The sequence below is a fragment of the Agelaius tricolor genome, unplaced genomic scaffold (assembly GCF_023055355.1).
Source record: "Agelaius tricolor isolate 1412-34295 unplaced genomic scaffold, bAgeTri1.0.p SCAF_3, whole genome shotgun sequence".
NCBI lineage: Eukaryota > Metazoa > Chordata > Aves > Passeriformes > Icteridae > Agelaius > Agelaius tricolor.
In genome coordinates, this window is record NW_027269263.1 from 23,666,277 (window position 1) to 23,691,801 (window position 25,525).

The following is a 25,525-nucleotide window of genomic DNA, read 5'->3' on the forward strand; positions in this document are numbered from 1 at the left end:
TGAAAATATGAAAATTCATTTATTTCCATAGGCAACCTAATTCAGAGTACAAAGTGATGTGTATTTCTCAAAACTGTCACTGTACCTTTTACATAGCTTTAAAGTAACTGATCTAAAAGTTGATACAAGAATAATTTTGGTTTTGAAGAGCTGTCCAATAAATCAGATATACACTAATGCCATGCTATGACAGTTCTATTTATGAATCACGGCTGACACAACAACAACATCACTATAAATCCCATGAGAATTTTAATGTTTTACAATCAGAACATAAAACTGCCACTAGTACAGAGACTGTACAATTAGACAAATAAACAAGTATTAAATATTTTGCACAAGGCCTGAGTTCACTATAACACATTTTGATTTACAGCTTCATCTCAGAAATCTGTACAGCAGTTACACCTGTTCCAGAGAACTTGAAGACAATACAACTTCAGGGCTTATTTGTTATGTTGATACAAGGGTGAGGCCTGAAAGGCAAGAGGATTTGGTGTATGAATCCAGGGTTTTACTGCCTTGTGTCATTTTCTTGCAAAGCAGTCAAAACTTAATTGAAGGTAATGTACAAGGCAGAACCTCAACTGAAAATCAGCTCACTCATCTGAAGTTCTCCAGACAGATTTCCTCACAGCTTTCCAAAGGAAAAGTTCACAATGAGTATATAAAATGCAGCATATCTCTTAACAAAGAAAAAGAAGGATTACATATACAGCAGGGTATTTTTTTCTGTACTTCCCCTCCCTTCTTTCATTGGAAATGGCACTAATCACCAATATCCCACCCAACCCCAATAAAAAAACCCTAATCAATAAGCAAAGGTCACTCCAAAGTCCAAAAACTTCATTGCAATGCAAAATCTAGTAATGCAAGATCCAGTGTTCATAAACTTATGTTTAAAAAACTTTCCTTTTCTGCTCAAGTCACACAGATGTAGGCAGACTAAGCATGTATTAATAATAGATAACACAAGTATCATAGAATTCTTAGCCTGTATGGAAGCTTTATGGAATTTGATTCAAATCTAACTTCTCATTTAATCTGGTTTTTTGGTGCAGTTGAACTGAAAAATCCAAAAATCCTATAATCTAGAATATAATCACACTTATCTATCAACAGACACAGATAACATTACAACAGAGGTTAGAATACAAAAGTCAACATACATTTTTCTTACTTTAAAAGGCAATCGGGGTATTTGTTAAGGTTCCACATAAATGTGAACCAGTTGTTGCTAAAAAGATGAAACAGAAAAGGAAAGTTTTAAAGAATAAGGCTTGAAATGTTGTGCACCTACACATCCAAAAATTCAGCCTTTTACCTGGGGTACTTAACACCTGTGTAAGGCCACAACTTCCCCACAACATTTCTTATTCACAGTGAGGAGAACATAGTATCTTCATTAAAATAAACTAGCATCCTCCCACGCTCCCAGTAGAATTTCTTTCCCCCATCTCCCAAGTAACTGTTAACTCCTTTACCTTTCAAAAGCCTCCACTGGTACTGCTGCCCTCCTGCATAAGCAAGTTCCAAGGGCTGTTCTGTGCCTTAGTCACACCACTTGTGTGATGAAAAGGAACAGAAGCAGCTCCCTCCCCCAGTGACACCTGTGCCATTTCATTCCTGGTTTCTCTCAAGAGTCAGAACTAGGGGCTTCTAAGCTAATCTGAAACTCAGTAGTTTTAAGGTTCTCCATTAGCCCAAGTAGAGAAGGTTTTTCAAGCTTCTTTATTACAATCCTTTCCTCTAGCAGGATTAGTTCGTTTTCTGTGACTGAGTTTTGAGAGGATGCTTCAGACACATTAATACTTAAACCCAAATGGAACCAAGAGCTCTAATATGGAAAACACTGCTGTCTTGGTGCAGTCATGTTCATTCAGCATACACCAGAGCAGGAAAAGCACAACTGATGTAAGATGTGCAGCTATTTTCACTTAGCTTCTCCTTTTTAGAAAACAAAATATAGATTAATCACTTCAAGAATAGGAACTTATGCCCTTCCCTTTACAAATCAATGTAAACTAGATGGGCTGGGCATTTCAGCCCAGACTCTGTCCTCATTTCCACAGTAGAATGAAGACATGCTGACAGTGGGTGAGCCAAGTGGGTGCACAGGGGCTGCTGTCATGATACAACCTGACAGGCTTTCACATTTTTCCTTTAAATTAAGTTGAATATGAAGGGCAGAACTTCAGTGTAATTTAGTGCCTTGTCTTCCTCAAGGCATTGTAAAGAATAACTTATTACCAGGTTACTATTTCATTAACAGCATTTGTAGTTTCTTAACCACGTACCAATTCCAAACCTGTGTTCTCCACTTTACTTTGCATGAGGACTAGACAGACCCCCTCTGCTTCAGGCCAAGCTAGATGTAGCACTGCTTTCCATCCAAGTTCAGCCAGAGGAAGCTCCTGGAACACCCACATTTTGTAACATTGTTCCTTCCCTTTGTCTTTCCCAAAAAACAACTTGGATGTGAAGCACAACTGCTGCTCTCAAACAACTCACTCTGGCCACAAAACAAGTCTTCCAGCCTCTTGCAGGGCCTCAGAACAACGACTTCTAAGGGGAGAGATCAGTTGGCCAAAGATTCCTAAAGAAAAACTATTGTAGCAGGAGCCAAGTGGCATGTGGCCATGGTGACTTACCTCTTGCAAGTGCTCTTTCCTTTAAGTTAAGAAGAAATCATTTGAGAACTTCAAACACACTGAGTTTCCTGACATACTAAGCAAGAAGCATCTATGTGGAAAAGGGATTGGACTCACTGCTTTTGTTGCACTGAGTTTAGAAAAAAAAAATTAAATAACTGGAAAATTTTGTTAGAGCTTTTGTAAGCACCCTTTCCAGTTTTCTTTGTTGTTCTTCCATTCTGGGCATTCTGAAAATTGCAGCAAACAAGAGAAATCAAAGTTATGCTCTCACATATAAATGAAAAAAGGCCTATTGCTTGAGTCAGATAAAGACCTTATTCCATTGCATTACCACTTCAAAAAAGAGCTTATTTTAATTTGAACCTGTAGGATTTATTTTTACTTTGTTCTTACAAAACAGTGTATGTTCTGGTACAGCCCATGACAAAAGCACATACCCCAAACCACACAGTTTAGGAGGTCTAGTAAATGAAATCAGATCTTTTTTTTTCTACTTTCCCTGCAATAGGCTAAACTAAATCCAGTTCTGAAAAGCTCCCAGTCCAGAGACATCAGGACACTGACTTTTAAGACTGCCTTTGCCATAGATGTATTAATTTAATACATTTTAGAGTCCTATGAGATGTTTTTAACATAAACTTATTTTCCTAATAATTTAGAGGAATACAGATTCAAGTAATTCTTCAAAGGCTTGCCTTAGGTTACCCTAACAAAACACAGCTTCGAAGGGTTGACATAAAAGAAGACATGAGTGTGATTGAGAGTATAGAGTGCCAGCAACTGTAAATGAATTTAAATAGTTCAACAGTTCTAGTATTGTACTTCAATTTACATGGATATTTTAACATAACCTACAATGCTTACCATGAATATTAAGAGCACATAAGCATCACAATATATTAGGTATTGTTTTCCAGACCACAAATTTATTGGTCCCAGGTATTTTAAAATGATAGGACTAACGCGGCAGCAATTATACACAAAGAATTCTTTAAGAAATATGCTTAATGCTATCACGGCTTAGAACTGTGGAAGTATAACAAAATACAAGTCATATTTACAGCATAAGGCCCTTTGGTTTCTTAAGCAGCAAATGAAAGAAGAGTTTCTTCAGTGAAAGGCTTTGAAAAATAAAGCAAGTAGGCTTTCCATAAAAAAGGTAACTAGTTCTTTCCTTCTCAAAATAACCATTTATAGTCTTCAAAATACTAGGTAAGAAAGCACTTGAAATTCTTAGGGAAAAAGAAGTTAAAACTCAACAGTAGTATCTGACAGAGCAGAGATTCCACCATGGGCAAGCTGAACGTACACCTTCTTGAAGTAGAAGAAACTACTCTTTGGATTTCTGGAGACCTTTATTGAATTTAGCATAATACAATAAAAAGGATCTGAAATACCTGTGTATTTATCATACACTCTAGAGCTTACAAATCCGTATTTGAGAAATCACTTCATGTCAATCTATCCTTCATAAGGACTTGATTTAAACCAAAAGTAAAATGAAATAGTTCACTCTTAGTCAAGGCAATTTATGGCAGTCTGCTTTTTCATAAAACCCTGTGCAAATTGTATAAGGTGATCCTTTTTCATTGTCTCAATTGAGCCAAAAATTATTAATTAATTCAAGATATTTCTCTGTAACTATGTAACGTGTGTTTAGTTACACAGTTGGGGCAGTCAACATGAATTTCACATTTACATTCATTTTTTGAGGTTTCATAACTACAGGGTTTTTTTCACATCAGTTAGAAGCAGCATCGTACTAGCCAAAACAATGGAATATACAGTAAATGTGATGAAATCACCACATGTATTTTAAAATCCTGCTTAAGTGGTATGTTGCTTTTGCTATGGGGCTTGTAACAAGGATGTGGCATTATAAAAGAGCTTGTAAACCAGCATGACCTTTGAAGCAGTGTTCTTCCTCTGTCCCAAACTTGAATCAAATTTTAGAACAACTTCTTATGCCTGATGAATCTTGTTAGATCTTACTACCACATTCATTACATTAGCTTACATGAGAGAAGAAAGTCAAAATACGCTCCCTTCTTAGTCTCGCCCTTAGTTATGGGTTAGAGTGCTCTCTGTATAATTTGGCTATCAAAATTTTTAGGTCAGCATAAGAATTTTCTTTTTGCAAACTGTCATAGGACAAAATGACAGCTTGTGACAAATTCAGGCAACATGAGTAATTCTCCAGGTTTGCATCCAATAGCAGCATTATACCCCATAAGCATTTTTGCTTAACTTAAAATTTTGTAGGGAATTTCATTGGACTTGACTGAATTCAGCTCTGAATAATTTCAATATACTTTTTTTTCAGATGAATATACGCATCCTACCTTCAGCACTCTCATGTTGGTAAAGAGACAGGAAATCTTTAGCATGTAAGATGACTTTGCACTCACACAATTCCACTGCAGTACCAGGTGAATGAAACATCAGCCTTTTTTCCTGCCCAGAAGTCTTTACTTTGCTGGGTTGAAAGTTTCCCCAAGTCATGCTTTTATTAATAAAAACAAGATGTTAATCAGCTTACCCATGATCCAAATTTCACCAATCTTTGAAGGAAGAAAACAAAACATTTTACCCAAAAAGATCTTTTAAGTCATTGCTAGCTGAGCTGCTGTTTGTCATTGTGTTTGCTGGTTGTGCAAAGTTCTGAGGAGAAAAGAAAGGATTACCCTGTATGCCAAAGCCTGGCTGTGCTAGCATGTTCATCTGAGGTCCCAAGGCTGTATTGCTCGCATTCGGGGACCCTGAAGGTGGCACAAACTGATTGACCCACTGGCTTGATTTCTGTTGAGCCAACTGCTTCATGCTAACTTTGGGTTTTTGAGGACCAAAAAGATTATCTAAAGCAGACATATCTGGGGGTCTGTTTTGTTGTGTCAGTGGAGAGATTGCAGATGCAGCATTCATAGGACTGTAATTTGGCATATTGGCAGGCGGTACCATGTTCATCTTGGTTGCTCCTGTTGCACTTGGACCACTGAAGAAATTCTGAGTGGCAAGACCTGCTCCCATGGTGAATCCAGCAGTCTGAAATCCCATATTTGTGTTTAGTCCATTTGTCATATTTCTCTTTGCGTTGTCAATGGGTGATGAAAATCCCATCCCAACACCCATAGAGGGAACGGAAGAGAAGCTGTTTGAAGATGCAACTTGAGCTTGGTTGATAGGACGGCTGGTCAAAGATGCCATATTATCTATCAAGGTATCTGTCAAGTCTTTTGTCTGCAAAATACATAAAATGCAGTTAAATGTTTTCCCTGTACAGACTCTGGCAACAGTATTTTATTGTTACCCCTGCAGACCTGGTATTAATTTTTCAGAAATTAGAATTCACTGCAAGGAATTGTGCATGAAATGTAATAATACACAAGAGAAATTACATTATTTGTGTTCTTTGCTACTTAGAACTAATTGTTATGCAGCTTTAATTTGACATCTAAGATTCCACACACAGCACTACTGTGACTGTTTGCTTAAATGCCTCATTCCTATCCCCAAATCTTATATATATTTCCTTAAGAAACTCTTCAGAGAAAAAACCTTTCTTAGTATATCCTTTTTTCTTATCTAGTACCATGACCTTCTGATAATAATGACACCCTTGGAAACTCTAGCAATTTAAAAAGTGGGAATATTGCTAATTATGCAAATGGAAGACACATGAAAATTTAATTTAGCTTTTCTCAGCTGTGCTGTTGTACCACTGGAGAAAACAAAAGTGACTCACAGAAGGAAAAATATGCTAAATGCATACAGCCCTTGAAAAAGCATCAGAGCTCCAATGGAAACAGTGCAGTTGTTTGTTCTCTCTCACCTGCTTCACTGGAGGTGTCACTGTAGTTGCCTGGGGCTTAAGAGGTTGCTGGCTTTTCAGTTTCTGTGCCTGTTCTTGTTCTTTAGCTAACTTTTGTTTCTCTTCCAGTGTAAGTGAGGCCTTTAAAAGGAAAAGTACTGGTAGTATGTTGTACAAAATGGTTATTCTAACACTCATATTTTTATTTCATACTAGCACTGTTGTTTCAATAATATGTGATAAATACAATTATTTACACAAAAGAGAAAGGCAGTAAGTGAAACCTACTATAATATTTACCATATCACTAGAAAGTACTTCAAGCAAATAAATATAATATTAAGAGCAGCATAATGAGAAATTTGGGCAGATCTCAAATAAAAGAGACATCAGCAAAACCACTTTAGCTTTGTTTCCTTAATATTGGCAAAAGAAAAAGTGTTCTTCACAGTTTTTGTTTTTATATGGTTACTAACTTGATCTAGAAATTCAATTGACTGTGGAGTTGAAAAGGGAATTTCATTTTAAAACTGCTCAAGAGTATTTTGAGGATTTTAACTCCACTTCTGTTAATAATGAAGGATGAAATAATTATATCATTCCCCCTTACTTTAAAATTAATGCAAGGATTCAGAGAACTAAAAAGAAAAATGATAAAACATAGATTCTGGGCAGCATTTCCATAATTAGTACAAAAAGAATTTTACAATACTTAAAGCTTAAGTATTACTGCTTATATTTTATGTTATGCTATGTTTTTCTTTTACTTCTTGTATTTAACCACATATTGACTGTTTTCACTTAACTTTGAAAGGTACAGTAAAAGTTAGTATCTATTACTACTTAAAATTCTACACTTTATTTTCATTTCTCTTTGTCATTTTTCAATTAGTCATAGAGTCTAACTTTGCTCTTCCCTTTACTCTTCGTACCTATATCCAGTGGTGAAGTTTCAGTTTCATTTAAATCTATAATTAAGGAGAAAGCAAATGACCACAAATTTATAATCCTATTTGCTGCCTGCTTCATACAAACATATTTTCAAGGAAAGGCTTACATGAAAACTGAAGGATATGATCTGAACGTTTTTTATGGACCTTCTCATGTGACTATATAAAGCAGTTAGTTTTTCTACTAAAGCTTTAAATATTGTACCTATTTACACACTTTTTCTGCAACCCTATCAGCTTTGGATTAGACAGATGGAAAAAAAAAGAATTACAAAAAAAAAAAAAAGCAAAGCACACCTTTCTCTGTATTGATGACATCTCATTCTCTTTACTATCAGATCCACTAGTCAGAAGGTCAGCTCCATTATTAAATACCTTGTCAATCTGGTAAAGTTCCAAGAAAAAAAGCTTCATTATTTGAAATACTGCAATTTAAGGCTATGTAAATATCAACTAAGTGATTTTAAATTTCAATATTCTATGTGTAAGTTACATACTGTTACTTACCTGATTGCCTGTACCACTAGATCTTGCCTCTTCACCCCCACTCATTTGGTTGGCGATGTCCAAGGATCTACACAGTGCAGAGTACATTACAACAAGACAACTTTGCAATCACAGCCACAACATTAATCTAACAATGCAGATCATTCTTCTGCATTTAAATAATACCAAACAATTGCACTGAGAGCAACCACTTTTATATAATGCCTTCAGGAGACTGGCAAATGTTCCTTTGAGAAGTAGTAAACATCTCCTAATAATCTCCCATGGTCTTCATTTCTCCCTTTGAGCAGGGTGACCCAGACTTCAGATATCACAAATTATTTTGTCTCAGAAATCTCACTTCATATCAGGCTCCATAAAATAGCACCAAGTACTTCAAAATAGCACAGCCATGTTTATGTTTCTCTGATATGGTTTATTTCTCAGCAAGTACAGGAAAGCAGCTTAGCACATAAAGTGGATCTTCTGCCAGCTGTGCTTATTTGAGATAATTCTCAACTACTGAACTTAGAATTACCTGATTTTTTTATTGCTATGGCTAGAGTTCTCAAACATTTGCCAAAAAATGACTACTTCTCCAACACAAAATATTAACACTTACTTCTGTTGCTCTTGCATGACATGAAGTTGCTCAAGTTTTGTTTTATGTTCTGCTTCCAATCTATTGAGCATATCTCTTATAACACAAATAAAAGAATTGAACTGGAAAAGAAATACATAAGAAGTTTGGATTTTGCAGTGATGGAATTCAGATAGGTGTAACTTAGCAGGTAATACCTCATAAACCTACAATACACAATGTAAGATAAAGTCATCTTACACAATGTAAGATAAATAATTTGTACTCCACCTTCATTCTTGTGCATTAGATAGAAAATTACAAGCAGAGTGCATAGTGAAACATGGAAAAATACATGCCACTAAAAAAATTCAAATGGGCCAATGCAGACAAAACCTCCACACGAGTATTACCAGATTCATTTTCAAACAAACAAACCAACCTATTATTCCCTTTCCCAATATTTCATAGCATCATAGCATTTTATTTTAATACTTACTATGTTAGTAGCTAACTGCTTTTGCAGGGTATTTGGAAGGTGACAGTATTAATTTTGAAATTTTACACCAGATCAGTTAAATACACTAAAAAATAACAAGCTTCAAATACAGCAATACAGTAAAATTGGGAAGGGTTTTTGTATTGTTTATTTTCACAATAGACACAGACATGCAGTAATGAATGAATTTTTTTTATGACAACAGTTTAAATTTATCCTCTGATAATTGTCAAGGAAACGCATGCAAAACAGTTGTGTTCCTACCTGATTGAGATTCAGATTGTTCTCAATACTAAGAGGAATCAGATGGGGCAATACTTTTCCTGCAAGCTGTTCTTTGGTAATTCCCAACTTCTTGTGAGTAAATGTACATTTGTAAATACCTAACACAGCATATCAAAATAAGAGAAATTGTTAAGTTTAGCAAACAATGTCAACAAACTCGAAGTAGCACACTCATACATGTATTGAGCAAGCACTGTGCTTGTGTGCAAGCAGGGACAAACATGGCCAAGAGACTTAAAGGCTAAGTACTGATCCACACAAACTGCAAGAGGCTTTGCTACAGATCAGAACAAGATGTCCAAAGTCTCACTTTGCAGCTATGAAACCTGGTATTAGTGAAAGCCTTGCTCGGGCCAATTATTTGAGAATATAAATCTTTGAATGTGCAAGTGATTTGCCACAAACTGACACACTGCCACAGAGGAATAAGGCTGCATCAACTAAGGGTGTGTTCTCTCTCTCCTGGCTCACTACAAGTAGCTAGGATTAACTATCATCCTGCTCTCTGATGTTTGTTTTACAAAAACTGTCAACTATAAGTTTTGGACTGTTACACATAGTATCAGAACTCATGCATAATCTTTATCTGTTTCAAATTCACTGGGAAAAGAATCCTGACATGCATGAGAGACCCAGTGTTAAGCCCAAATGTTCTGTAGTGTTTCTGACAGGAAGAATCTGGTAGCTCTGGTAGCAAACACTGAACATACTAGCATAAAAGACACAGCAGCTTTCCTCAATTGCTATGGTAGTAGAACAGAGCTGTCACCAAGACAAAGACAGTGAAGGATTGTATTATGATTATGGAAGAAAGGAGAGCCTGAGTATATAAAACTGATTTCAGCCCATCATTTCCAAACCAGGATTCACTTACTGTATCTGAGTAGAATTCAGAATTTACACAGCTAAAGCAAAAAATAGAGTCTCTTATTCTTAGCAAATAAAAGTCGAAGCTGCAAGGGTTAAGGGAAACAGGCAGCTTTAGATCAGTACAGACAAGATGCCTTCTTGCTGCTTTTGAGCAAATAAAAATAATGCTGCCATCACACATGAGCACAGTGTTTAATGAGGGCTCCTGGCAGTGCAGCTCAGCTGTTACAACTGGTCTACACCACTTTGGTGTCAGGAGGGGAAACAGTCACTGTCTTCCAGACTTGGCCAAGGAGTCACAACTCTTCCTTGGCAGTGGCTCTGGTCATCTGGATTCCTTAAGCCCATTCAATTTGCTAAAATCACACACCCTGCGAAAGGCAAGCATCAAGCGGCAGTAGGAAAGCTCAAGTGGGAGTGAGGTATTCCCCTTGCAGAATTACCAAACCATTGAGTTTTGTTAGTCATTTTGGGAGACCTCACTCAGACTGTGTTCCACTTCTGCCCACAGGCACAACTGTGTGCCTAAATATCCAACAAAATGAGTCTAACAAAACCTGCAGTAAGGAACAGCAGATTTGTTCACCATCATTTACAGCATATGCTATGCAAGAGTGGTAAAAGAAGGCAACAGTAACATCTCAAAAGCTCCAGCATCTGAAAGATGACAGTTCATATATTCTTCTGAAGAAAACACCACCTCTGACTCTGTGGAGCACCTAGTCCATGTAAGTGTTGCAGTCCAAGAACTGCAGTGAGTACTCAGAACTGCACCGGGCCCTGAAGACTGAAAATATATGTACTAGTGCTCAAATGTCATACATAAGGTAACTGAACAGGGACATACTCAAGAACCAGAAAGTTTTTAATAGTCATTTTAGGGATACACTATGTAAACATGTTCAATGGTAATACAGAAAGCTCTTGGATTTACAGTATCAAAATACAAAAGAGAAAGTTGGAAGTATTAGTTACCTAAAATTCCCATGAGCACCGCAGGTTCCTTTGATGGAATTTGTTGTAGAAAAGGTAAAATATCATCAAGCACAAACCATTTATCCAAGTACTCCAAGATCTTGCCCAAACACACTAGTGAGTTTACCCGGACCTGTGAAGTATGATAAGAATTAAACAAAGTCTTTATTTATAGAAAAAAACCCAAAACAAATTTACAAAACTCGTAAGAAAATCTTTGTTCTGAAAAATTCAAGACAAGTTAAAAAAAGGTTTTGTATCATGAAAGAAAAACACTTGTTTTTATGCTCACAAAAACTTAGCTTTTCTGCATGACAAACATTGTCAACGTGTATTACTGTGGAACTCACTTCAGTGATTTTTACACTATTACTAACATGGTAAGTTGTTAACAACTTAAAAAATTGTTAGAGCAAAGAAATGATGCTTTTGCACTTTTAAGAAGTTTTTTAAAAAAAATTCAGTAAGAAATCAGAACACAATGGTTGGCTTTTCTTTAAAGATGCAACATGGTAGACCCAAAGTAATTAAAGGTTACAATATTTTCTGAATACTAGAGAATGTTACTATGATACTCACAGCAAGAGAAGAAGTTTGCAAACATGCATTTTTAATTCTTGGAATTAATGAATTTTTCATTGATGGGTAATCTATTAAATTGGCAAACGTGGGAATTATGTTTAAGCAAAGCTCCTAAAAGAAAACCAAAAACACACAAGTTTAAAAAGAAACATGCACATTTATTATAAAATTAGTACTAATATAACCCAATATCAGTTAGTTTGAAGTGTCTTCTTATGCTTTCCTCTTAAGAAAATCTGTTCAGCTAAGCTGCCCTTAATCTATCACACTCACTTAAAAATAGCTATAATAATAAAGCATTATGGCATGTGTACAGAATCTTCAAAAACGGATTTTATAAAAAAAGAGCCTTCTTAAATTCATAATATTTAAACAGCAAAAACATCTTGCATTTTCGTGAGGCTCATTTATATAAAACCCAGCTTTTACTGCACCAAACTACCAATCTCTTACATAAATCAAGAAAATGAGTACTATCAATAATACTGCAGTAAAATGATAGACTGAATGATAAAATATCATGTCAAGATTAACCATACTTTAGCACCAGAGAAAAAATAAACACATAATTTCAGACCAATCTCAAAAAAAAGAAACAGCAATACTAAGTATATGTTGTAAGTAAACACCTCAGTAACCAAATTACTGATGCAGAAAGAAACTCATGACAGATACTTAGAAACAAAAACCTTTGTCCCTAATACTACAAAGGCAGAAGTCACATCTGATTATCCAAAACCGCCTTTGAGAAATATTTTGTTTCTTTATCTCCCGCTCCTGAACGTTTTTGGGTAACTGGAAGTTAACTGCAGTTGAATGATTAAAAAAAAATCCCCAGAAGAACTTTAGAAAGGTAGAGAAAGACTAAGGAGAAAAAAAATCATGGATATATAAAAATGTCACCAGAATGTAGATTAATACGAGTTTACAGCACAGGTCTCCTGAGGTAACTGTCAGCACAGATGTTCTCAGCAGCAGGAGCTCAGAACAAGCCACCTCTCACTGACTGGTAAAGCATGCATGGTTTCTGCATGGTTTCTGCTGCACAGGCAGTGAAATATAAATGCATATCCTACTTTCTGCTATGGTGGCTAGTAGGAATCTAAGATAAGAGCATTAGAACAACAGCCAAGTGGTTACCTTCCTGGAAAACAAGGAAACTAAATTTTACATTAACAGAAACAAATGTTCCTTAATAAAGCATTCATCTCTTTCAACATTCAGGCATATTATACAGTTTTGGGTTTTTTTAAGTAAATAAATACATGAGTACACAAAGAGTTGGCATGTCAGCTGAAAGAGGAAAAAAGAAAAGTTTTAAATAAAGGCTGCAACTACTATACCTGGATCTGAATTGAAGGTGCTTCCAAGGCTCTATAAACCATTGGTAGAACGCTGTTCTTTATTTCATCTGGTGGAGTTTTGGTTAGAAGCAAGTCCATTTTTTGCAGGAAGATTAACAATATCTATTCAAAGAAAGACAATTCAGAAGCCAAAAGTTTTAACTGCAAAGGATATATTTACAATTTAAAGTGTGTTGTATCATATCAAAAAAACTTCAGAAGTTTTCTTATAACTCAGGAAATATGGTCACTTACCATGTTGCTTGCCTGAAGGCATGGAAGACAAAAAACACTTTGACATGTTATTGCATTTTAAAAACAGCAAATACAAATCCAACAAAATATGTATGTTCTAGACTGATTCTTCTGAAATAACAAACCATAATGACTCAGTAAGGAGTTCTTGTTTCTACTTACACGAACTTGTAAATAGTTCTTGTTTCTCTTTATAGTCTTTTGTTAATATACACCCACAGAAAATCTTTATACACACATCACAGCTACAAAAGCTAAACTTCCAAAAAACTGTAACTCAAATTCTGTCCTCAAAGCACTTGATCACAACTCCACATATACAGCTGTATTCCATGTGTCTAAAATCAAAATAGGGACATAACAAAAACAATATAATGGCTACTAGATGGAAAAATAAGCCTTTATTCTATTTAACATGGAAATTGTGTATCCTAAAATTAAAAAGATAATAATAAAATATTCCTCAAATAAAATATTCACATCACATTAACTTAAAAACTAGAATAGCACATATGCATAGTGGGATCCATCTTGCTTAAGATTAGCCATCTAAAGGTTAAACACTATTCTAAATCACTCAGCCAGCTCAGTTTTAAATACAGAGCACTCATAAGATTCATATCACAACTCGGACAGGTACCAGAGGGGACAGTGAGCATCCATTGATAGCAGAACTCCTTTCAGGAAACAGGTTAAACTAGATGGATAAATTATGTTTAGAAGTATCATATTTATAACAAAAAGCCAAGTATTTTATAGGAACATTTACGTTTTTGTCTAAAAATACATGGCAATCATGTATGTCATGATTCTATGTCTTCTATGTCAAATAAACAGAAGCACTGAAGTGTAGAAACAGAAATGTACCAAGACCCCATTACAAATTTTCCCCTTTTATTTATTCCCCCTTCTCTTTACAGAGAAGAAAAATAGATTTTTATAGTGCAGCTAATATGTGTTTTCTTGTTGGAAATGTGTAATTTCCCAAATTGCACACACACACACACACAAAATCATTCATTTGTTCCATGAACATTGATTCTGATGTAATATCCCCATATTTGGGACAATCAGTGTGAAATGGACGAGACTAGTTTTAAAGCTAAATTTCATGGTTTTCTTCAATACACAATTTTTGTCCTAAACTTGAGTTTTTAAGCCTTACATGTTCTTTTAACCCCTGCTCTTCTCTAACAACCCTAACCACGTAATGTGGAATTACAGTTTCTATGTTTAAGCTTCGATGATTCCATTTGATACTTTTTATCTATTTAGGTAAAAATTGAGAAGGTACTGATTCACACACACCATTTACTAAGCAATTAACAGCAGCTGCACTCTAAGTAACAATGCTTCATTCATTAATGCAGGGCCCAGTACTTGTCAGGGACCACTTCTGAGTAGTGAACTAGAAAATGAATTTACAGCACATCCTATGCTGTCTATGGAATCCTGTAGATACAAATTAAGGGTTTGTCTGGGAAGCTATGTCAGAGTAAGCAAGGATGTTAACATACAGCACACATTACTCCACACTAACAAGAAGAATAAGTTTATCTAAATATTCCATTTTCATATTATGAATTCCCTTACAAAAAGACATTGTGAACACTACCTGAATTTCTTCATCTTGAATTAGAGCAGCTTTCCTATGATGCATTCATTTCCTAATTTGAATATCCTACTAAAGACAAGCAACAAGCCCCTCCTACAAATCTGTAACATTTTGAAAAAGTGTTTGGAAGAAACACTGGCATCTTCCCTGAATACCCTTCTCCAGGAGTTAGAAGCACACAGAAACCAGACATTTCTGCCTTGTACAAAGATAGTCACACCTGGAAATCTATCCTCTGGCATTCTGAACCTCTAATTTTTTCTGGAATTCCTGATATATTAACTTTGAAAACATGACCTAGATTATTTAAACTCTGCCATACTAAAAAGACCATAGAAATAATAGTTGAATAAGCCATGCAGTACTTTGCATTAAAAATACCAGCATAAGAATTTAATAGTGTCTAGATAGTCACAGAGAAGCTTTGCAAAGATCTGCCATTATGAGTTGACTCCAGGTTTGTATTTTGCTTCCTTCATCTCTCAAGATACAAACAGCTTTTGTGTCCATTATGCTCCAGATGTAACTTTGCTACAAACGTTTTGCAGCAAGGATTATGTCACAAATCTAATGCTAAAGGCAACAGAACACAGATTTACCTTTTAGGATGACACAGCACAAATGAGATATTCACTGGCTTTTGGTTAGTTAAACATTGACTTTTTTCAAGACAAAAGAATTAACATAAAGCTTCGGTGTACAAAGTATAAACAGCATTAAGTAGTTCAAATTTCCTGAGGTATTCTCAGACAGCTGCTTCCTTCCCTGCCTCCACAGTGTAATGACACTTCTCTGGTCCAGTTTTCTGAAATCCAGAAATCAAAGGTCTGCTATGCTTACCTTGCCCTTTAAGTACTCTGCAGATAAATAATGGCACACAGGAGTGAGCTAGAAGGAATGCATACCCGTCTCTCATCTGTGGAGGTACAATGCCCTACTTTGCGACAGATTTCTCAGGAATCATCACGGTGATGACAAAAGGATGCAAATTTTTGCTCCTTTCCAGTAATGACTATGTCTTAATGTTATACATTTAAACAGCAGGGAAAACAGCATATTTTACTTACCTATTACAATTGCCAAATAAAAATGAAATTAATTTCACAAATTTTTGCACAGTCCTCAAACAAATGCTATTCTTAATATGAATAAAGAGCACTTCTTAGAGAGTGTCAATGCTACAATTTTTCCACCCCATGATCCCAATGTCAGCAAACTGGATAGAAGAAAAAACCCAACTCAAAAAACCCCAGGTTCATCTACTGGTAGAATATATGCAAACTGTACTGTACAATCCTGCTCAGATTGCCAAGATATGTGTTAACATGCATAGAAATATATCTCCTACAATCAACCAAAACCAAGTGGTAAATGAAACCTTTTTTGCAAATCTCATCTCAATATAAATGCAATATACCCTCAGAACTCATCTAAACAAGCAGAGGTAGAGGCTTTGAAAATTTCCTGGAAAAATCTATTTTGAATGAATCAAGACTGCCTGGACAACTAAAGAGCAGACTGGGCAATGTGTGTGAAGCTGGAAAAGGGAAATAGAACAATTAGTCATTTTTTCAGGGAAAACAAAAACAAATACAAAAATGTTAATATGAATAATATTAACATACCTGGATTGGTTCTTGCTGCTTAAAAACAGGACCAAGATCAGGTAGAATGAGCTTGATATATTCTTCTTTGGTGCACTCCTCAGCAATTAAGAGAACATTAGGCAAGACAAAGGGCACCATATCCGGATTCACAAATTCAGAAGTCAAGCAAGGCAAAATTCGCTGAATTATAACACGCTAAAAGAAAAAAAACCCCAAGTATGAATCATGTACTGCACCGCAGTAAGTTACCATTGTGCCAGTTCAGCAGCTTCTGTATTAGCCTGATATTTACAAAAAAGTAGACATGTAATTTTCAGTTCTGATCTCTTATTGGCACAGTACACTGCAGTTAATTTACACTGTGCTACTCTGTTTAATTTTGTGTTTGTACTCAAAATTAACAACTGTGAAGAACAACAAAAAGCAATTAACTGTACAGAAAATAGGACTTTGAGCCACACGAGTTATGAAAACCATGCTCCATATGCTTTCTTTAAATATACCCTAACAAGACCCTTAATAATGCCCTATAAACCCTCCAAATTAGTAATTTTTTTGTTTCTGATCCCCATGATTCACTGAACAAACACATAATCCTACTATACCTTCCTGCAAAACTCCAGACACATTCCCTAACTAGGATTCTGCTGATGAAACAGATATTAAAACTGTGGATGTCTACTGTAGCGTTAGACATCCTTAAATGCTCTTGAAGTCAATAAACAGAAATATATGGTTCAAGGGCATAGTCATTTCCCTCATAAAATATACTTTCAAGACAGAAAAAAAAAAGATTATTTGATCAATCAGTGGCTGTCTAAAGTTAGGTAAAATACATGCCACTTATTTCCAAATTCAAAGCACCAACCATATCTGATCAAACGAAAAAATTACTAAATTAAAAAGAATCGAGTATTGACTATGGAGTCTAAATGTTGCAATTTTTAATTCTGCAAAACAGAATTAAAAATACAGAAATCTAATGCACTGGTTGAGAAGCTCAGTTATTCTATTATGTATTAAACTAATACTACTTTTCTATGCCATGTGCATTACGGCTTATATAAATTAAGGTATACCAGAAAAGGAAAGGGAGCCTGTCTAGACATCTTGCTTAATACTGCACAAGAGAAATATGTAATGACAGGCATTTGCCTTTGAGATTTCTGAGCACTGCCAGCACAAGAAAGCACTTAGTCTACTGAGGGAAGAAAGTTTTGCATCATTCAACAGTAAAGCACTGCCTTGCTACGAAAAAACTTGAAGCAATCTTATAGGAAAAAAAGGTGGCAAATTGGCTTCAAAGAGCTATGATGGCATCTAAAACACAGGGAAAGCCTTTAAGTGGAGAGAAGACAACTCCTTTTCAAACTGGGATGAACTACAACAGGACACGCAAATGATGGCTCCTTATTTGGCTTATTTGCCATTTCCCATTTAAAGTATTATTGATTGCTGAGGAATACTTCCAGAATAAGGTTCTAATCTCCCTTTATTTCCTTCTACTCTATTCTGACAGTCTCATGGCAGTCTATTATGGTACAATGCTAAAGAAAGTCCAGCTTTCCAGAGTCAAAATGCTAACAGATGTTTCAAACTGGCTAAACAAGACATCATTACAAGACATACCTTAGGTAGTTTTGGCAGAACTTTTGGTAGTCCTTTAAAGAATTGTGATTTCTGCAGGTTATCCCTTTGAAATAATGAATCAAAATACTGAAGCGTCATTGCTCCTACATCATCAAAGAATGGTATCTAAAAATAAGACTAAAGGTTATGATCTGGAGGGGGACAACACTGACACTGCTACAATAATTATCATCTACCTATGATAATTACCTGTCCTTTCAATGCATGACAGTAAGCTTTTACAATGACATGTCTGCAACTAACAATTAGAAAATTAAATTTTTACATACCAAGTAGTAAAATATTCAGATACAGGTTTATTATTAAGACAGAATTTTCGTAGCATTTTTCAAAAACTCATGCATGTTATGTGTATCTAAGTTAAAACATTATTTCATTTAGTGGCTTACAAAAAAAATGCAATGTAAAATAAAAACTTTGAATAAATATTCTTCTAGGAATAATTATGCTATATTATATTATATTATATTATATTATATTATATTATATTACAACACAAGATGACCTACTAGGTCATCCACATCTGGCTCCCACCCCTGGAAACTCCAGAAACCCTGGAAGCTCTGGTATCTCTACCCTATAATTCAGTGTGCAGATGTGGTAAAAGAGACTCAACATCTTTATAAAACCATACTGCTTAATACAACCCCTCACAGATTTGTTTGTTGTAGTCCTTCAGAAAATTGAGTTGATACCCTAAGAAATATCTGCCAATTCCCTCACTCCCATCTTTCAGCATATAGATGCACAAAACCATCACCTGCTCCCTCTCACTTCTTTGCCCACTGTTTCCTTCAAAAACAGTCAAAACACTGATTCCTATCTCTGCATACCATCTTTTTACACCACAAAAAAAAACTCCTTTAGCAAAACAAATCTATAAGCAGAAATCTGAAAAGCTATCAGATTGGAGAAAATGGGGCATAAGACAAGGGAAGAACAATGCTACTTTCAGATAGAAAAATGGAGCAACAGTTTTGACAAATTAAAACTTACATTATTTCCTACTTGCAATTAAATTTTGCTTTGTTGGGGTTAACAATTTCTGAATATAATTTATTATTCTGGATACTTAAAAATACACAAAAGTTAATCCTTACGTTTATTGCCCTTTATCATTTCCTCACTTTCAAATCCTTCCAATATAATTTTGAAGACTGAATTGTATAAAACCATAGCACCAAAAAGCTTTCAACTGAATAGAAAGGAATAAAACAGTGTTGCACTGAATAATTTTTGAATAATTGAATAATTTTTTTCAAATTCTGTCTCAGCACCCACTTTTTCCCTATAAATAAATATCAGCACAAGGATAACTTTTGGCATCAACTAATATTACATCTAAATGGTTAAAAAATATTTAACATTTCAAATAAAATAATTAGCAGAAAACACTTCAAAATAGGTTTACAAATCAAACAGTAATTTCTCTCTTTCCTATGGCTGCTGTATTTTCCATGGACTGACCTTAGTCATTTGATCAGCGTCTGGTCTGACTGCTGGCGCTACGTTTAGGAGGAGCTTTACGTGCTCACGCACCTCCTCGGGTATGTTCTCAAGAGTACTGGAGCTTAAACGGCTCAGCTGTGGAAGTAATTCAAGCATGAACACCATGAAGTCAGAAAACTCTGCATGTAACTATTTCCAATATACAACAGGCCTATACTTTGTTCTCTTGATGGTTTCTCTATCCACGCATTTGATATCCCTCTCTTCTTGCTCACAGTCTCCTCTGTTTCCCAAGAGCCTACCTGTTTTAGGCCCCATCTCTGTTTTTAAAACTTCCCACTGTAGTTCAGCTTATCAGAGAACACAAACACATTATTTTAAACAGGCAAATGTCATTATCTGAGGTGATGTCTACAAACATTAAAACACAGTACATACTGTGTGGCAATGGGCACCAAAAGAACTTACAACAAAGGAAACCTGCATATGAATAGACATTATGTCAGCTAATCCAATTAACTGTGATGCTGTCCTCTGTTAATACTCACAGTCCACAAAGAATGTGAAATGGTGATAGCTAAATGGATACCAACTGCCATGTCAAGTGATCAAATCACTCTAAACCCAGCCCTCTTCAGTGGTCCTACACAGGTAATTTGCTGCCAGGTGTTTCATACTGTTCACCCCAACAGGTAAGCATTATTTCACAAGACCACATTCAACAGGTTTACAGAGGAATTAGGTGAAAAATGCAATTTTTAGTTTATAAAGTTGGTACACGTAACCTCCTCTAAACATATTTTTATTTCTCATATTTTGCTATGATGTTTTTCCTTGTTATAACAACAATATGCAGGGTAAGATACCATTGTCAGATGGTTTATGTTGGAGCACTGATAGTGTTCTCAATATTTAAATCTATTTTACAGTAGTAGTAACTTTTCAAATACAAAAATCAACAAACAATAACCATAAAAAGAATAAATACCTGGTCCAGCTGTCTACTAAAGCTTTTATAAATATCTTGCTTGTTGACTTCAAAAATTGGTTTCCCTTTATTAAACACTGCATACATAACAGCTCCCAAAGAGTACATATCACTGGCTGTCTCACAGCTCACAGAGAGAATATATTCTGGCGCCAGATACTCAGGATTTGGAAGACACAAGGATGGCAAGTTTGGATCCCATTCCTTACAAGGGAACTTTGGCTACAAGAGAAGTGTGAGAAGCGAAACAAAGTACATTTATCAAGGATTTTTAAAGACCATTTTCAAAAAGAAACTCAAGCAGCAAAAAATAATTAAGCCACTCAAATTCAATTATGAATCAAACATCAACACAGTAAGGCAAAACTGTTAAGTATCTCTGTCTGCAGCTTAGAGTGATTCACTGATGCAGTTTTATCTGAATATTAGAGCTGGGAAGTGTAATGTAAAATCAAAGCACTGCTGTAATGGGGAAACATGAGATATGATGGAATTAATTTTCAAAGGTAGCAGCTAGGCACTGAGTAAGTGCAACACACTAAGTTAGGCTTGCAAGTCATCCAACATAGAGGGGAGCAGAAGTGGCACAGGCTCCAGCCTCTGTTTGAAACCATCACTAGTCTACTGTGACCCCACTGAGCTCACTCAGGCTCTTTTTCTGAGACTATCAAATGCAGCACTTCAATCCAGACCTGTGCCGTATGTTCTAACTTCTGGCCAACGAAATACAGAGGTGAATATTAAATAAATGGCTATATACTGGAATGCAAAATCATGAAACTGGTTCCAGGCAAAGACCTGAATTTGAAGCTGAATGATAATAAATATTAAGATGATTACCTCCTGTTCAGATGGATTTGTTGATTGGATACAAAAATCAAAGCCCATAATTTTCCATGCTCCACTCTTATTCAAGATTATATTTTCAGGAGTAATATTTCCATGGACCATTTTGACACTGCTATGCAAAAACGACAAACCTTCAGAAACCTGTTCATAAAAGATCATTATTTCAGGTTAAATATTTCCCCAAACGTCCTATAAGACATTTACAAAAATTCTGTTCATATGGTCACAGTTAAATTCCTAAGTTAACTACGAAACAATTTTTCCTATTTTAGCCTATGCCTTAAAAATTACGCATGAAGGAAATGAAACACAGATGGGGAATCAACAAGTGAGAGTACTAGTGTTAATCAACTATGACAGCATAAGTGTGGTGGTGCATTCCCCTCTCCTCTCAGGCCACACCATCTCAGAAGAACAAAAATGCTTTATGAAGCTGGTCAACAATATTCACCAAACAAAACCTGGGAGCTAATGGTTCTCCACAGAACATAAAGGAAAGATTCACATATGGAAGAGACAGATGTAGCATAGACATTTACATGGAAAATAAAAATTAAGTTTCTAGTTTACATGTCAGAACAATCAAAGAAAGAGTAGCACCTTAGAGTTTCTAGTGTTTATCCTCTTTTACACTAGAGAGATCAGGGCACTATTATCTCTCACCTCACAATTACTTGATTTACTATAGGCAGACAAAACTTTGGCAGTGTACTGACTTCATTTAAAAAATCATTAACACTAAAAGCACAAAAAAAATTATAAAGACAACCTGTACCATACCTGAAGCAAACCATATTTGGTCTCCACGTCATAAAGTTTGTATTCTTTAATGTCTGATGGTAAAGGAGAAGGTAGGTTGTCCCAGCTGCCAAGAACATTAGCTAAACTTGCACAGACTGGTTCTGTACAAAATGCCAAGCAATCCCTGTATAGGAAATGCATTAAAAAATTTCTTGTACATAAATGTAATATATCTCTTGACTGCAAATAAAGAACCATACAAATATCAAATATATTGCCAAAGCACCTGGTGCTACCAAAAGCCATGTTATATTTCAGGTTTTGAATTCTTTTAATATTATACTAAAGAGAAACACATAAATGTCTGAAGTTGAAAAAATTACTAGAATTAGGATATTTTATTCTCTAATATTCATATAAATCACTAATGATTCACACAATGCCTCATAAATATTTTTTTTAAAAATAATGCTTTCCTTGTCCTGATCCAGGACAAATTGATCAAGTAATTCTTACTGCTATTAAAACTTGTAAAATCAGACTTCTACCTATGCCTAAAACCAACACATCCCTGACTGAAGCAGTACTTAATGAGGTCAGACAATGATCAGAAACTAAATTAATATAAGGGAGCACCTGAATATTCTTTTACTTTGACAACTGACAGTGAAGACCCGCAAACACAAATACACTTGTTATATGAACAGCAGTTTGCATGTGAAGTGATTGTTCTCTAATTATTTTCTTGATTTTTTTTTCTTCATGAAAAATTAATGGTCTTGCTTATGCATTTTTGTGTCAATTGTGTTTGAAAAGCACAGAAGAAGCGAACTTCCATACATAAGGTCCGGTTGTATCACTGTCAAAATTTCAAATTTCAGAAATGGTCTTACATATTGGAAACCAATAAATGTCTCAATTTCCCAAGCTTCATGCAACACAGACATAGTCATTCTTTACATGTGCATTCTTCACACTGCTCTGCATAGCAGTGGAGGCCCTGGACAGACAGTGCAATTCACTCCTTAATTGTTTTAAAGGGCTTTTTTTGAGAAAGCACTACATGGATGGTAGCACACATACCTGCTTTAAGGATCATTAATTCATGAGAACACTAAATACTGCATCAGTATGGACACAGAAAACAAACCATAAAACAGTTAACAAAGATGTATTTTTTAATATAAAGTTCTAGGTAAGAGGACAGAGCCTAACTTTTTGATCACTCCATAAAAACATCAGAAGATACGTCTCAGCATGAAACTACCACATATTTTTTTTAGTATTTCAATAATTAACAAGCTTGACCTTTGAAGTAAAATAAGGCTGCTCTAACATGCAAACCTCTTACTATCCATCCAGACTTTAGTTTTATCTACTGCCTCTCTAGAAGAAAAACAACTGAAAAGTAAAATACATTGAATGCTAAGTGCCAACCAACCTGACAGAATTTTTTTGCTTGCTTTCCTCCCTCCCATTCTGATAATAACATACCTTTCATGTTTCTATTGATATGGCTAGGGTTATAAAACTTGTTCCTGTTATAAACACAACTCAAAACGAGAAGATAGAAAGAAAAAGTACTTTCTTTTCAGTCTGACTTCAGCTTTACCATAGAGCTTATCCATTTAGTAATGGTTGAGGCACAGATGAAAATACCAAGGGAACAGTTATTCCATGGTTTTCATAAGAAACTGTCTGATTACTGCTGGTTTGAGGCAATAAAAATATGGCTGTTTATTTTTTACTTTAGGAGGTAATTAAAAAAAGGGCCCAAGCCACAATACTGGAGGGATGCAGTAAATCTAATTAAATAGTAGAATTTTGCAGAAGGTGATGTCTGCCACACAGGGCACCTGCCTTAACAATTTCCTGAATAATATCAACATGAAAGTCAGAATAGTAAGATAAAAACATTTTAAAAATAAAAAATGACAGCTAAAAATACATATGCTTTCTACAGGGAAACAATGTAACAAATGCAATGTCTAGTAAATTATAAGGGCCAATTCACACTACTACTATTTTTAAAGGGTAGGAATGATATTATGAGTTAACCCACAATTTGTTTTTTTTATCCTTTTCTTCAATAACAAGCTAAATATAAATTAATAATGCTTTCCAGTCCTGTTAATGGAATTCAAGACCATTTTTAAATAAACATACTCATAATGAATACTCAGTATAAATACGGAGTTACTCATATAAATGAACATTAAGAGGTTTTACATCATTATATGTATTACATACATTTATATTAAATATAACTATGTTGGATACCAATAATTTGTAGTAGAAACATTCTATTAATAGTGGAAAAGCTATCCAGACACTAGGGTCAGAAAGGTATGGCCTTTCTTTCCATATCTACTTCAGCCCTCCAGGGGCATCAAGTATCTATTTGCATCATATAGGAGGAATATAATGGGTGACCTGCAAGCAGTTCATTACAACTGTACGCTACTTTGGGGAAACACAAAATAAGAAAAAAGGAAGAAAAAGAAAGATCAGGTACACTCTAGCTAGAGGCTCACAAGAGATTTCTTCAAGAATAGGCACGCTGGAAAGACCTGAAATCCTAAAGCAATCTTACAGTATGTTTGCACAAGGTTACACACACATATATTCTACATAAACGTTTATTTTATTAATCTTCTCCAGAAATTGTTATATCCATTTCTGGCACAGCAAGCAGCTGTACAGGTTTTGTGCTTCTGGTGTTTCTACCAGCAGCTGAGTGTGCTGAGTATGGAAACAAATACAGCAGAAGCCAAGTGTGAGGCATTACTAAAGACTCACAAACAAGAACTGTGATGTAACTACACTTATACTCAAAAAGCTTAAATGCTTCACAAGAACACCACCAAAGGTTTCTTAAAGGTATGAATCTGGGTGTTTTCTTCTGAAAGGCAAAGTTCAGGGGGAAAGTTGCTGAGTCAACTGGAAAGCTGTGACAATTTTAGGAAGAAGGCTGAGGTATACTCTGGGATTCACTTGCATACATTATAATTTGAGATGACCCTAGGCCATTTAGCATGTAATAGTTTGTTTACTGTTGTAGAGTACTGAGAGCTGTCTTCAACTACCTAATTGATTTTCTTTAGGCCATTGTAAGGGACATCCTAGATCATAGGTGCAATGACAGCTTTGAACCGCTGTTAATGTGAAATGTGTTTAGCACTGGAGGAAAGATAGATATGAATATGAAAGTGCAATTTAATCCAATAAACCTGTCTCAAAGCAGCCATTGCAAAGATGAAGAAGCATTACTACAGTATTCGCAGCTCCTAGAAACAATTTGGAAAAAGTCAACACAGAAAGGAAGGACATTATATAATG

The 25,525-nt window shown here is 35.3% G+C and overlaps 1 protein-coding gene across 2 annotated transcripts in view; it reads right to left on the reverse strand.

Moving 5' to 3' along the window:
* SCYL2 (SCY1 like pseudokinase 2) overlaps positions 1–25,525 on the reverse strand; it is a 34,468-nt gene continuing 8,943 nt past the window's right edge. The window contains exons 4-19 of one of the 2 annotated variants that reach the window (XM_071423196.1): positions 22,226–22,370; positions 21,437–21,586; positions 20,597–20,818; positions 19,627–19,743; positions 18,139–18,264; positions 16,528–16,704; positions 13,288–13,299; positions 13,033–13,155; positions 11,687–11,800; positions 11,108–11,240; positions 9,242–9,360; positions 8,521–8,621; positions 7,920–7,986; positions 7,710–7,796; positions 6,484–6,603; positions 1–5,891 (exon numbers count right to left, since the gene is read on the reverse strand). In XM_071423196.1, the coding sequence (XP_071279297.1) occupies positions 5,241–5,891; positions 6,484–6,603; positions 7,710–7,796; positions 7,920–7,986; positions 8,521–8,621; positions 9,242–9,360; positions 11,108–11,240; positions 11,687–11,800; positions 13,033–13,155; positions 13,288–13,299; positions 16,528–16,704; positions 18,139–18,264; positions 19,627–19,743; positions 20,597–20,818; positions 21,437–21,586; positions 22,226–22,370 (2,464 nt within the window). In that variant the 3' untranslated portion in view covers positions 1–5,240. The remainder of the gene's footprint in view (positions 5,892–6,483; positions 6,604–7,709; positions 7,797–7,919; positions 7,987–8,520; positions 8,622–9,241; positions 9,361–11,107; positions 11,241–11,686; positions 11,801–13,032; positions 13,156–13,287; positions 13,300–16,527; positions 16,705–18,138; positions 18,265–19,626; positions 19,744–20,596; positions 20,819–21,436; positions 21,587–22,225; positions 22,371–25,525) is intronic. The other variant, XM_071423197.1, reaches the window with a different exon arrangement.